Here is a 15398-nt window from a genome sequence, read left to right as displayed (position 1 = left end):
TGCCATGGTTGGCCCTGTCCTCCATGAGCTGGGTCCTCTTACATCAATCATCAAACTAGCAGACTCTCACAAAAATGGCCAAAGGCTAGCCTGACCCTGTCAGTTCTTCAACTGAGGTCCTCTCTTCTGAGGTTACTCTAGCTGTGTCATGTAAAACACACATACAAGTAACATACGCCAATGGAGTGAATCATGTTTACAGATTTAGAATTATATACATAAAACAACAATTAATGAAAAGAGCCCATTAATTTGAAAGAATAAAAGAAGGGGTAGGTGATAGGGTTTAGAGGGAGGCAAGAGGAAGGGAAATGATAAGATTTGTATTATAATATCAAAAGTGAAAATAAATAAAAATTAAAGAATATAATTTAAGTACATGAGTTGTATATAAAGCAAACAAGACAATCACTACTACTAATATATCAATATAAATTTTGTTCATTTCATGATGTAAGATAAATTTTTCCCATCAAAATTAGTCCTATTATTAATATATTTCCCTTTAATTTTACCAGTAGCTTTTAGGTTTAAATCCTCTGTTACATCCTCTGAAATGATATTTTACTTTGGCTGGTAAGTTCCTTTAAAAATGAGTTCACACTGAATGAATTTGCATAAATGAATTAAATTAGAAAATTTAGATACAGGCTAATACATAAATATTATATTAAGATTAGAGAAATTTTAAGGAAGAATAAAAACAATGAGAATGTCAAGTAGTATTAATAGAAACTTTAGAGAACATTTCTGAAATTTCAAAATATTGGATAATAATCCATGAAACTGAACTGTACCTCCTATATATACCAATAATAACTATATTCAGAACTATTAATATGACTTGATTTTGACAAAAAATTTGTTAACAAAAAGTGTGACAAACACACACCAGGACATTTCACACACTAAATTAAATTACAAAAGTTTGTTGAGTCTATTTTATAAGATTAAAGATAAGTCATTAAATTCTTTTTCCAATAAAACCCTTAAAAGAGGAAACATGTGGCACATTTGAGGTATAACTCAGCTGCAGAAAAGGTATTTTGTATCCTGTAATTATTGACCTGTACTTGCACATAGTAGCAAGTCACAACAGGTAGAGAGAGAGGGTGGATGGGATGGAGGGAGGGAGAGAAGGAGGGGGGAAGGCAGGGAGGGAAGGAGAGCTCTAGGTATTTGAGATTTGATGGCATGGCAGTGGTGGTAGATATTGTAGGTATCAGGTCCCAAGCTGTCTGAAGTTATATTTCTTTTATCTTTTGCCAACTATTTCTCCATCCAACTACTTCTAGGCAGGAGGCAACTGTGCATGTGTTTTTCCAGTTCTAGTTTTTAGTAGGAACTGGCTACTGGGTCTCAACAGCAGAAAGTTGAGAAGACACAATTAGAAGTACCTCAAGTAGGGACCACATCTTGCTTATGGTGATTTCATTCCGTCATTCAGAAATAGCCCTCTCTTCCTGGAAATGTTTTCTTGTTTGGGGGAATATATAATAGTAAGAACACACCAGTGCATTGTTCCAATGCACAAAGCTTACTTAATTGGCTATTTTATTTGAAGTTTGAAAAAAGATTTCTTTATGCAACTTAGACTGGTCTTGAACTCACAATGATCCACAAAGGCCATGAACTTGTAATCCTCTTGCCTCAGGCTCAAACGTTCTGGGATTAGAAGCATGAGCAACCACACCTAAGTAATTGGCACTTTCTTAAAAGAAATTATTTTACGATAGCTTCTCTACATGTCAGTTATCAAATTCTAACTACTGTTTTCCTCTGCACACATGTGATCAGCAAATAATAACAGAACATACAAATAAGCATAAAAAATAGTAATAAAAGTAAAACATACTTTACATACAACTCACCAAAGACTGGCAAAGGTAAATTCAAAAAGACAGAAAATGTTTATTCTCATTTTCAGTCAGGAAATGTGGGGAACTGCTGGCAGTTCTTTACTTCATTTTATATGTTTATATTATAATTTAACTTAAAGAATGCAACGCTAATATTATCAAATAAGTATCATTATACAAATCCTTACTTTTCATTGTTTCAGCTAAAAACTCTTCCTGTAATATCTATTCTGAGTTTGAGTGTGGAAATGGGGAATGTATTGACTATCTGCTCACCTGTGATGGCATCCCTCATTGTAAGGACAAATCAGATGAGAAACTACTCTATTGCGGTAAGTGTTCAATGAGCACTTTGTCATTGTACAAAAATATTTAGGATTTGGTTTTGTAATTTCAAGGGTGTTTGTGTCTATTTCATGTGAATAATCGCCTTCACGTCACTCATTGACATGTATCTCTGAGGCAAATCGACTAGACTTTGCTTGTCTTAAAAATGAAACACATTATTATCTAACCAGTTACAGGGTTGTCAGTGAATAATATTGTTATGGTTTTCTATCCATGACATGAAATTAAAAGTGAATAGGATGGTTTTTTCATAAACTGCCTTCTGACTTTTATTTGCCAATAATTTTAGGTTCATATTCCAAAACATATAGTTCAGAAGTATCCATGAGTGATGGATATTACAGACTGACTTACCCTTTAGCAAAGATGCACCCTCAGCCAAAAGCATGTTTTACTGAGGTCAAAGTATTGTTCACTCCATTTTGTTTCCAGGATCACCATGGGTATAGTGTCCCTTGATTTGGAAACTGGTTGTGTTAGCAATGATCCACAAGAAACATGGCTTTACATCACATGAACTGCCCCCCCCACATTGGTGTCAAGTGAAAGTCATCTTCTTAAAGAGATTAGTTTTTCTGTGGTAGCAATCCGTGAGGATCTACATGCGCTACTCCAGTGATCTTTACTGTACAAGTAAAGATCTGGATTTTTGTTGAAAATACTATTACTTATTTTAACTTTATGAGACCAACAGAATTAGATCTCTGGGCCATGGAAAATGTGGGTGACATACTGTATTTTCTACTTTCTTGAGAAATAGATTATCTCTCCTATATAATGACAACATTTAGTGTTGGTTTTAATGTACTATCTTCCCATTTAATACAGTATCTTCCCTTTCAGCTCTGTCTTTCTCGATGCAAATGACAGACTTTTAGTCTTTGTAAAAAGCTTCTTAGTAATCTTTTGTATACATAGACTGTGCTTTCCTAATACTTCATCCTTGATTGACACCTTGTCTGATTTCCTGTTTTGACAACTGCAAATAGTGCTACAGTAAACATACTAATGCAGATGCTGCTATGCAGTAGTTATTTACATCCTTTAATATAAATATGCAATAAGATCATTAACTAATATGCTAAATGTATGTCTCATTTTGGAAAACTTTTCATAATAATTTCCATAATGATAAATACATAAGTATTTCTTTTTCTGTTCATATTGGCTGGAAACTGCTACCTTTTATTTTTTCCTTATTAGTCATTCATTATATGTTATTCTTGATAGTCAAGATTATATAATATTTCAAAGTGGTTGGCCTTGTGATCTGTTCATAGTCATTAAATAAATTTTCATACACTTTTTGGCTATTCTTGAAAATGTTAATTTAGACCTATTGGCTGTATAAAGTCGGATTGTTTGGGGTTTTTGCTATTGAGTTCCTTTATATTCTATATATTAAGCATTATCATGTGTGTTTTGTATTTTTTCAGTTCCTATTTACTTCAATACTGTTATGCTCTTTGCATTTCTTTGCTACATATAATTTTGGATTTATTTTATACTTGCTTTTGTAGTGCTGTGAGCTGTATTGCTAGAACTTATTTTATAGTATTCTATTTTACATATTTTTGCAACTTTTGATGTTGTCACTGACAGCAATATGTTTTTTTCTTGGCACTCATCTAAGATATCCCATGACTCTGGGCATGTTGCACTGTAAACATTCCCATTTGATATTTTCTTTGACTAAGGGGTAGTTAAAGAAAATGTTACTCACCTGATGGATTTTATATGTCAAAGTTTATTGAAATTTCTATGATTCTTTGATGATTCTATTTTAGAAATTCAAGCTTTTTCATCTTTTTATTATAAAATTCTTGCCAATATGGATGAATTAATGGATGGATCATAGAATGTTTTATTACTTCTGAGATACAAACTTTCTCTTCTGGATTGATTATATGTTGTATCTTAACTCCTGTGGAGCATGGGAGAAGTGTGAGAAACAACTGGTAGATACAATCCTAGATCAAAGACTAGGAAGCACCTGGTCTAAAGAACTCAAGTGAGTGTATGAACTTCTGTTCCTTGGTGGCTGATGAACAGTGTTCCTCTCACTTATCACATAGCATAGCACTGCTTCATGGATTCAGAGTCCATTAGTAAGGGCATTTTATTCACAGTTTCCAAATTCTGGAAATATTTCCTTATGACCTCTAGCAACAAGTTTCAATCTGTCTTCATTAGAAAACAGAAGTTGTCTAAATGGTTTTAAACCTTGTTACAAAATTTCCAAATTCTGGAAATATTTCCTTATGACCTCTAGCAACAAGTTTCAATCTTTCTTCATTAGAAAACAGAAGTTGTCGAAATGGTTTTAAACCTTGTTACAATCGTCGCTGTGTTCCTCATGGAAAACTGTGTGATGGTGCAAATGATTGTGGAGATAACTCTGATGAACTGGATTGTAAAGGTAAATATTTTTACATCAGCCTTACAATAGTAGACATTATGATAGATGTTTATGTGATGATATCTTTCTTGTGCAAATAAAGCCTGTCTGAAGGTCAGAGAATGGAGCTTGCCACTAGTCATCTATAGAGGTCTGGAGTTCTGCACAGACAGACAGAAAGTGAAGTAGTTGGGCAGAAACAGGATATAAGCAGGGAGAAACAGGAACTGGCTCTCTTGTCTGCTGAAATGCTAAGGAGGTAAGGTGTGGCAGTGGTTTGCTCATTGTCTCTGATCTCCCAGCATTTTTCTTTATATCTGGCTCCAGGTTTTTTCTCATCTAGACAAATTAAGAATTCCATTTACATATTTATTAAATTTTCACAAAGTTTGTCCCTGAGAAAAACTGCTATGAAAACATCTGATGACATCTTTTACAAATGACTTTGGTAGAACTGTAGATCATTATGTTAAGAAAAATAAATCATGTTGGGCAGTGGTGGTGCATGCCTTGAATCCCAGCAATTGGGAGGATTAAGTGAGTTTGAGACAAGCTTGGTTAAGAGTTAGTTCCAGAACAGACAGAGAAGCCATGTCTTGAAAAACAAAACAAAAGAACAAAAGAAAGAAAGTCAGACTTGGGGATATGAGAATATCATGAACTCCATCATATGTTAAATGAAAAATACTTGTCCTGTAGAACGTGAAAGAGGGCAGTGATTATGAAAGATTACCTGAAGGAAACATTATGGAGAAAGGCTGATAAGTAGGTACAATCATACAGTTTGATGCAAGCAAGAAAACATTTTGCGAATCAGTCAAAATGACTTTATTTTAAAAAGTTTAATGGAACTCTAATGTCTCGTACTTAGCTCATATTTCAATTATTTTCCTTTTAAAATTCCTATTCAATCTACTTATTTTTATCTTTATTTAATAATCCACTACTTCTTATTAGGGTGTTTATATCAGATTATTCAACACTGAATTTCTTGTTCTGAGAATGACTATCTTTGCTTTATTTTCCCATCATTCCATTTCCCAAAGGATGGGTAAAATACTTAGAACTAGTCTTTAGAAATAAGCAGATATATTGACACATATTTATACAAGCCATATACTTCATTTGCTTTAAATATTCTGAATGACTTTTAGAAAATTTATGTAACTTTTCACTCATTATAATAAAAAATTCCAGAATGTTTATTTGAGAAATTCTTAATCCTCATTCACAATGCCTAACATAGTTTTGCTTTTTGTAGGCATTTCACACAAACTATGTCATACTGTATGCATAGTCTTTCATATCCTGCTATTGTCACTTAAGCTACGCCTTTGAGATTCATCTTTGTTGTAAAATATGCCAACATCCCATGAAACTTGCTGATACTCTTTAATTTGAGACTATAATATAATTATATCATTTCTCCTTTCCCTTTCATATTTTCAATCTCCTCACATGTATCTTTGAAATTCATGACTTCCTTTTTTGCACTAAGTGATGTGTGTGTATGTGTGTGTGTGTGTGTGTGTGTGTGTGTGTGTGTGTGTGTATATATATATATATATATATATATATATATATGTATTCCTCAGAAAAGCCTTCTCTGCTTAGTTTTATATGTATCTATGTTTTCAGGACTGACCTTTGAAATTAGATAACCAGTTGGTATGCTATTCCCTGGGGAAGACTATTTATCCCACTCTTAGCATTCCTTTTCTACCTGTAGGTTTTGGGCAGAGTTGAGGCCCTATAGGATACTGATGTCTCATTACTGTATATTTCATTAATCATGTAATGAATATATGAACAAATTTCCAATTGTCAATTGGAATAGCTCCCTAGTCTATCCACTTTATGCATTGATTGAATATAGTTTCTACAGCTTTCCCTGCCTATAGTTTTCTAGTTTGTTTCTGTGATATTAATCAGGGTGATGTTTTTCTTTTTTTTTCCAGTTTAAATTTAGATAAGAAACAAGGTTGCTTCACAAGTCAGTTCCAGGTCCCTCTCCCTTTCCCTCCCCTCCTCCCGTGCCCTCCCCCCAACCCCCCCCCCGTTATCCCCTCATTCCCCCAGGGAGGGTGAGGCCCTCCATGTGGGTGTCCATAGTCTGTCATTTCATATAGGGCAGGGCCTAGACCCTTCCCCAAGAGTTCAGGGTGAGAGTGCACCTCACATTGTTCTATGGGAGTCCAAAGTCCATGTGTATACTTGGGATGGGTACTGATCTGCTGCCCAAGGCTCAATAGATTACCTAGGCCTCCTCACTGACACCCAGATTCAGGGGGTCTTGATCAGTCCCATGCTGGATTCCCAGGCTGATGCCTGGGATTCAAGAGTTAACCTTTGTCCGTTCAGCTGTTTCTGGGGGTTAAACCAGCCCAGTCTTAATCCCTTTGATCATCAGTCCTCCCTCTCTGTTACTGGCTTTCTTGAGTTCAGCTCAGTACTTAACCAAGGGAGTCTGCCTCTTCTTCGATCAGCCACTAAATGAAGTTTCTGTTTCCCAGACTCTCTGGCCATAGGATTGTAGGCTGGCACTCCCCAGATCTATGTCTAAAATCCATATATGAGAGAGTACATGCCATGTTTCTATTTTTGTGACTGGGTTACCTCACTCAGGATGGTTTCTTCTAGTGTCATCCATTTGCCTGCGAATCTCATGATTCCATTACTTTTTTTCTGCTGAAATAGTACTCCATTGTGTAGATGTACCACATTTTCTCTATCCACTCTTTGGGTGAGGGACATCTAGGTTGCTTCCAAGTTCTGGCTATTACAAATAAAGCTGCTATGAACATAGTGGAACAGACATCTTTATTGTATGAATTGGCATCTTTTGGATATATGCCTAAGAGTGGAGTTGCTGGGTCTTGTGGTAGGTTTATTTCCATTTTTCTGAGGAATCTCCATACTGATTTCCAAAGTGGCTGAACCAGTTGGCACTCCCACCAGCAATGGAGGAGTGTCCCGCTTTCACCACATCCTCTCCAGCATAAATTGTCATTGGTGTTTTTGATTTTAGCCATTCTGACAGGAGTGAGATGGTATCTCAGAGTTGTTTTGATTTGCATTTCCCGGATGGCTAAGGATGTTGAGCACTTTCTCAAGTGCCTCTCAGCCATTTTAGACTCCTCTATTGAAAACTCTCTATTTAGTTCTGCAGCCCACTTTTTAATTGGGTCCTTTGATGTTTTGGAGACTTGCTTCTTGAGTTCTTTGTAAAATTTGGAGATCAACCCTCTGTCAGATGTGGGATTAGTGAATATTTTTTCTGTGGGCTGCCTTTTTGTCTTGTTGACTGTGTCCTTTGCCTTACAGAAACTTCTCAGTTTCAGTAGGTCCCATTTATTAATTGTTGATCTCACTGTCTGTGCTACTGGTGTTATATTCAGGAAGCTGTCTCCTGTACCAATTTGTTCAAGGGTACCACCCACTTTCTCTTCTAAGAGGTTCAAATGCCTACTAGAGCAGATACTCAAATTATTCTTCCTGGTTCAACTATTATTGCCTAATTTTTTTCCTGTGGAGACAGAGTTTCTGTGTATAACAGAACTGACTGACCTGGAACTCACTTTGTAGACCAAACTGGCCTGGAACTCACAGAAATCTGCCTGCCTCTTCCTCCCGAGTTCAGAAATTAAAGATTTGATCCACCACTGGCTGGCTATTGCCTAAATTTTATAAGGCAACTTCATCGATTTGTACCTTAGTTTCCCAAAAACTAAAGTATAAAATCAAATTGAGTGAGGTTATTAATATTATGTTGAATGACAAATAATACTCAGAAAATACATATCTATATAAATGACATGTTAATGTTTCCAGTTTTAAAATCACTACCCATTGAGGACCACAAATGTAGTAACAATATTTGTAGGTAAAATGGCAGTATTTCAGGCTTTCTAAAAACTGGACTTAACATGTATTTCTAAGGCAATGTTCTTTTAACAGTCTCACCATTTACTGAACACAATTTCTGAGTAAAATATACCAGCCTGAACTGAGACACCAAATTATGACATATATATTTCTTCCTCTCAGGAAATTTAAACTTTTGGGACACTGACAATTTTAAGCTCCACTGCTTGCTTCCATGTTTCCAGGATATCATTGTGGACATTGGTTTATGTAGGAATAGGATAAGATAATGAGTTGAGCTCACTTTCAACCTTGGAAACTTGCAAATAAAGCTATTTCAAAGACCCGGAGAGTCAGAGCTCAAGTAGTAGATTTCAAATAGAAGTGTTGATTTTCATACTTAATAAGGAGAAAATCTCAGAGAGAATAAAGTGTTGTTACTTTTCAAACATGCCACAAAAGTATGTTCTAAAATAAAGATTTAATCATAAAAGTCTAAGTATATTCATTATAGGTACAAAAAAAAGATCCCCTTAAGGATATTTTACTTTTTAAGTTTCATTTTACATTCCAACCAAAGTTGTCCTTGCCAACCCCCATCCTGGCTCTCTGTCCACCCCATATCCACTCCTTACAACAGGTAAGGGCTCCCATGGGGAGTCAAAAACATCTGGCACATTAAGTTGGGGCAGGATCAAGCCCTTCTCCCCTGTGATAAGGATGAACATGGCATCCCCTCATTGAGAATGGTCTCTAACAAGCTAGCTCATGCAACAGGGATAGATCCTGGTCCTACTACCAGTGAATGCTCAGATAACCCAAGCTTCACAACTGTCTTCCACATACAGAGGGCCAAGTCTTGTCCTGTGGAGGCTCCACAGCTCTGAATCAGTCTTGACTTCATGACTTTCCACAAGCTTGATCAGCTGTATCTGTAGAACTCTCCATAGATAGATAGATAGATAGATAGATAGATAGATAGCATTTTACTTAGGAAAGGCTAATCACTCTGCATTTTAAGCATTGCAGAGAAAGCAACATGGCAGGATTGAACTATAAGTGACAATTTATCTTGGTGAATCAGAGGTCATTTCTCTATCACATTGATGAAAGTCAGGTTAATGAAATCATGGGGACATGAGATCATAAATAAGACAGAAAATGATCAGTAAGACATTTTTGATAATGAATATAGAAAACTTTTACAAATTGTTGAAAGAAAAAGAAAAGTGTAAGATAGAGTTGGAATGAAATGGCTCCAAAAGAATGAAATATGTGTAAATGACTCAGGAGCTTCAGGAAAGCCTTGTGTAGCTGCACAACTTACTGAAAAATATTTGACTTTAATGTCACCCAAGGTTCAAATTCAGGACATCTAATGTATTTTCAAAGTAAGTTATATTACATTATCTATAAAAGTTTAAAAACAATAAAAATTATAAAATATTGCATTTAGACAGAGGAAAATTTATAAACATTTAAAAGAAGGAAGGAATGAACTGAGACCAAAAATGGATACTATCTATCAGATAGATTCAAACCATCTTGAACACATTGGAAAGAAGTCATTGAAGTGGATAATGGTAAAAATAAGAAAACAGAGCTTGAGCGGGGCTGTGGTGGTGCATGCCTTTAATCCCAGCCCTCGGGAGGCAGAGGCAGGCAGCTCTCTGTGAGTTCGAAGCCGGGCTGGACCAACAGCCTCCAAAACAATACAGAGAAATCCTGTCTCATAAAACCAAAAAAAGAAAAAGAAAAAAAGAAAGCAGAGCTTCAAGTAATTAAAAAGTAATTAAACAAAATATGTGGAAAACCTGTGTCATAATGTTTTTCCTCAAAAGAAGCCATTGGAACTTAGTGCTACTGCTTAGTTACTGTTTTATTGCTGTGAAGCAACACCATGTCCATAGCAACACTTACAAAGGAACATCTATTTAATAGAGGTTCAGTTCATTATCATCATGGTGCAAAGTATGGTGGCATGCAGACAGACACAGTACTGGAGAGGTAGCTGAGAGTTCTACATCTGGACTCACAGGCAGCAGGAAGAGTATATCAAACTACGAGTTATTTGATCATCTGAGACCTCAAAAGTACCCCCAGCGACTCTCTATCACCAAAAAGGCCATACATATTCCAACAAGTCCATACCTCCTAATAGCACCAAACGCTATGGTGACTATTTTTGTTCAAATTTACAGATTCCACTCTTTGACTCCCGTAGCCTTGCATCCATTATCATAAATAAAATGCATTTAGTCTAACTTCAAAAATTCCCATCATCTATAATAATATCAAATTTATGTAAAAGTCCAAACAATCATCTGAAGCACATGGAAATCTTTTAACTGTAACACTATAAAGTCAAATTATAAAGCAGATCACATACTTCTAATATATAAAATCACATGCATTAGCATCCCAAAGAGGAGCATAATGATTAAATACTGAACCAAAGCAAGCGAGAAAACTAGCTTGACAAACTCCATACTCTGTATCTGCAATCTCTATTTCTGTTGTCAAAGTGCTCTTCAGATCTCCAAATCCTTTAAGCTTTGTTGACTACAGCAGACTGCTTTCTCTTGAACTGGTTACACTTCCTTTACTGCTCTCCTTATCATGGCTCTGGCATCTCAAACATTTTGGGTCCTCCAAGGCAATTCAGGTTTCAAATTTATAGGTTCACACAATGACCTGACTAAGCTTCTATGCATAAATATCCTAGACATGTGGCTATGCAGCTTTCTGTGGCCATGAAGTAGGATTACATAAACCCTTTCTTCTTTCCTTGACTCTAAAGCCGGCACCACATTATTGGAGCTACCAATTGCTAATGCATGCTGGAATTGGAACATGCTCCCTTCTTTTAAATATATCACCATCTTGTTTTCAATTGTTCCCTTCGTTGACTAATCTTGAGTATCCTAGAACTCACTCTTGTAGACCTGGCTGTCCTGAAACTTAGAGGTCTCCTTTCTCCTGCATCTAGAGCTTTGGCATTAAAGCCATGCATCACCACACCTGACTCTAAGCTTTATTTAAAATTCCTTTTGTTAAATTAGAAGTTTAGTTAGATAGGATCTTGCCCTGAGGTCACCACTCCCTTTATTCCATTTAATATAAGGATTTTCTTTCATGTGTTTACACTTCCTAGAACCCCTTACTCCTCAAATTGTATGATTTGTATTTTTCCTTGCCCCACTTTTTTCCTTTTCATTATAAATCTGCATAAAAGTGAACACTAGTAACCATATGATAGAGTCAATAATAAACTGTTTTTAAATTTCCTTTGCCAGTGTTGCTAATGTAAATTTCTTAAATTTATTTTTAGGCAGATTTTCTGTATAAGATAAAAACAGTCACATTCTTAATTAAATATCTCAAGTCTCTAGGCCACATACTTACATTCTTTTCCTCTATAACCTCTTGAATCAGGCTCCACAGTTAAAAATCACACTTAGCATCACTATTTTCCATGTTCCTATGGAGAATGACCAATTAATCCCCACTTAAAGCATTCCACATTTCCTAATGTGAGGTACCAAAGTCCACACATTCCCTAGCAAAAACAAGTTCAGGTCTCTCACAACAATGCCCAATTCTTTGTAACAACTTCTGTTCTCCTAAGGGTTTTACTGCTGTGAAGAAACACCATAATCACAGTTGTGCCCAAGTCACAAGGTACCAAAGACCACCAGGGAGATAGACCCACTGAACTGCAAAAGCAAGGTTTATTATTCATCCAACCATGGCAGAGACTTTGTCTAGCAAGTTGATGCAGGAGCCTCAAGAGGGAGTGAAGTTCTCTGCCTGTTGCTAGGTTTTTTTGGGGGGTGTGCTTTTTAAGACAGAGTTTCTCTGTGGCTTTGGAGGTTGTTCTGGAACTAGCTCTTGCAGACCAGGTTGTCCTCAAACTCACAGAGATCCTCTTGCTTCTGCCTCCCAAGTGCTGGGATTAAAGGCATGAACTACCATCGCCCAGGTTACTGCTAGGTTTTTAAAGACAAAACTCACAGTATTACACCAGTAAGTAGGGAGGGGCAAGGATCAGATCATGACTGGTTGACATTTGGGGAATAATTAGGGGAATTTTCCAGAGTCAGGTCAACTGGGTTGTTAATACTTTTGATTGGTTTGCTACAGATGGGAACATTAGGCAGTTTCTATGGCTTTGTCTGTTACTTGCAGGTAGCCTATTCTCATTGGTTGGTGCTGGGAGGGTTTGTTGTCAAACACAGTTTCTAGGTACTAAGAGGAAGGTTGTCTTGGAGTTTTGCTGACAACACAAGAACTAGTGGCTTGTGTTTGTCCTGAAGGCTTTTCCATAACTATATTTATATAATTTCTCTCTAGTATGAATAATAAAAGTTGAATGGGAACTTAAGGCTTTGTCACAATTATACAATTTCTCCCCAATGTAAATAATTAAAAGTGAAGCCTTTGTGTTTAGTTTGCCCCTTTCAACCATAGTGACTCTTACAAATGGAAATATTTAATTGGGGCTGGCTTACAGTTCATTGGTTAAATCCATTATTGTTAAGGTGGAAAGCATAGCAGCATGCAGGTAGAGACAGTGCTAGAGAGTTATACATCTGCAGATGATATTCTACATCTGTACCCACAGACAGCAGAATGAGAATGCCACACTGGTTGTGAGTAGAACATCTAAGAGGTCAAAGGCAACCACAGTGACTCACATCCTCTAATAAGGCTGTAACTGCTAATAGTGCCCATTTCTATGGGCCTAGGGGGCCAATTTTATTCAGATAATCAAAGTAACTATGCATTTTTTATTGAGAAAAGTAGCTTGATCTTAAAATGCTAATAAATTAGTGTGTAATACAAAAAAATAAAAGGCCCAGTGACAGATATTGGGGTTCAAGCTTCTAGCTGAATATCAGAAAAGCAAAGCAGCTGGCCACTAGCTCTCACCTCTACTTCAGATTGATCCATGCACAAACTCTTTACCAAGTCTCAAACTGGGTAAGTTCAAGAGTGGTTCAAGGGTGGCCTTGAGCTCACAACAATCTGTCTACCTCTTAATTCTGAGTCCTAGGATTAAAGGTGTTTACCATAACCTCTTACCTTCTGACTACTGGGATTGAAGGTGGGTGCCTGGTTTCTGTGGCTTGCGGCTAACTTTGCTTTCTGAATCCTCAGACAAGCTTTAGTAAATCCTAAACAAAGTGTCACTATATTAGTGTGTTTGGAATTAGAAAAATGCTGTTTAGTAAAGAGAAGTGTTTAGAAGATGGTTATGTGTTTAAAGAAGTAAGTCTTATGAAATATAGATAAAATATACTGTATCTATTATATCAATAGCAACTGCCAAAGAATAGTGAAAATTAAGAATGGGTACTAGCCAGGCTTTGATGGAGCATGCCTTTAATCCCAACACTTCAGAGGCAGAGGCAGTCAGATCTCTGTGAGTTCGAGGCCAGTCTGATCTACAGAGCTAGTTCCAGGACAATTTCCAAAACAATACAGAAACCCTGTCTCGAAAAACCAAAAAAAAAAAATAATAATAATAAGAATGGGTATTGTGCTTCTTTTAAAAACTTAACCATCTTGGTCACAATAATACATTAAGAATCAAGCTTTGAAAATAGTGTTTCTTTTTTGGTAACTTTAGCATAAAATTCATAGCAATTGGATTCCTTAATACAAATAAAGCATAGATCTTGACATTTTTACTATAATGCTGGGTATTTGAAATTGAATTTACTTTTAAACAAGGACTCAAACACATCGTTACTTTTTAGAAATTAATATGTTTATGCAACTTGAATAATGCCTATGGTAAACAAAGGTTTCTTTTTTTGGAGAAAAAAAGGTGCTTATCACAGTTTGACTTTTCTCTCAGCTGTGGTTGTTAGAATAATGTTCCTCTTAGGTACCTTGCAAACAACAGAAGGAAAATCTTGCTAATCCCATTTCCTATAACTCCAGTGCCTATTGATTCAGGTTTGAGTTTAACAAACTGTTTCCTCAGAGCACAAGATAATATATGAAGAACCAGGGGGATATAACACATTTATGTTTCCAAGTCTTTGAATTATTCCTTTCTCAAGAACCAGTGTAAACCTATGATGTCTTTACTGCACATATAAACACATATTAATATTACTGTTTAAAGACTAATTGCTGACTTGGCAAGACATTCTTAATGGTGTGATAGTGGCACAAATGTTAAGTGAGTAAAAAAAAACTCCTGATTAAATTTAAAAGCACATTCCACAAGTTAAAATCCATACCTGACACCAGTATCAGGAGGACTTTGAACCTGTTGCTACACAGGTCATAAACCCTAGAACAGAACTTGCTAGATTTTTTTTCTCTGCTAAATGGACAGAATACGAATCTGACTCCAAATAAATTATTTTGTATCCATATTACATTGGTCAACACTCATCAGAGAAAGCATCCTTTTGAAGTAGATGGTGATTAACATAGAAACCCACAACTGGTCAAGGTGTAAAGAATGGAAAAATGTTGAATGGACAGTTACATCACACCTCATTCTCCTATGACTCAGGCATCATTATAGAAAAGGGATGAAACAATATTAAGAGCCAGAGGTGGTCAATGACTACAAGGAAACAATGTTTTTCTAGGAATGAGTAATAAAACACAAAGGCAGACATAAGGGGTTTAAGATGAAGATCAAAAAATCATAGCAGTTAGCCAGTAGCTCTCACCTCTACTAAGGTTGAAATTGAGATCCTGTCTTCCCTGTGACTGGAAACTGAATCTCACACGAGACCCTTTCTTTCTTTCTTATGTACCTCTCTAGTACTTGGATTAAAGACAAGAGCTCTGTTTCTCTGATTCACTCTCTTGTAGTCCAGGTTGGTCTTGAACTCATTGAGATCCACCTGCCTCTGTCTCCTGAGTCCCAGGATTAAAGTTGTGTACCATCACTGCCTGAC

General features: G+C 36.3%; 1 protein-coding gene across 6 annotated transcripts in view; it reads left to right on the top strand.

Annotated features, from left to right (window-relative positions):
- Lrp1b (LDL receptor related protein 1B) overlaps nt 1-15398 on the top strand; it is a 1890041-nt gene that overhangs the window by 1579385 nt on the left and 295258 nt on the right. For all 6 annotated transcript variants that reach the window (XM_040745299.1, XM_040745298.1, XM_040745301.1 and 3 more), the window contains exons 46-47: nt 2063-2191; nt 4507-4626. In XM_040745299.1, coding sequence (XP_040601233.1) covers nt 2063-2191; nt 4507-4626 — 249 coding nt within the window. The remainder of the gene's footprint in view (nt 1-2062; nt 2192-4506; nt 4627-15398) is intronic.

Source organism: Mesocricetus auratus, unplaced genomic scaffold (genome assembly GCF_017639785.1).
Source record: "Mesocricetus auratus isolate SY011 unplaced genomic scaffold, BCM_Maur_2.0 Super-Scaffold_100004, whole genome shotgun sequence".
Classification (NCBI taxonomy): domain Eukaryota; kingdom Metazoa; phylum Chordata; class Mammalia; order Rodentia; family Cricetidae; genus Mesocricetus; species Mesocricetus auratus.
This window is presented reverse-complemented; position numbering and strand designations above follow the sequence as displayed.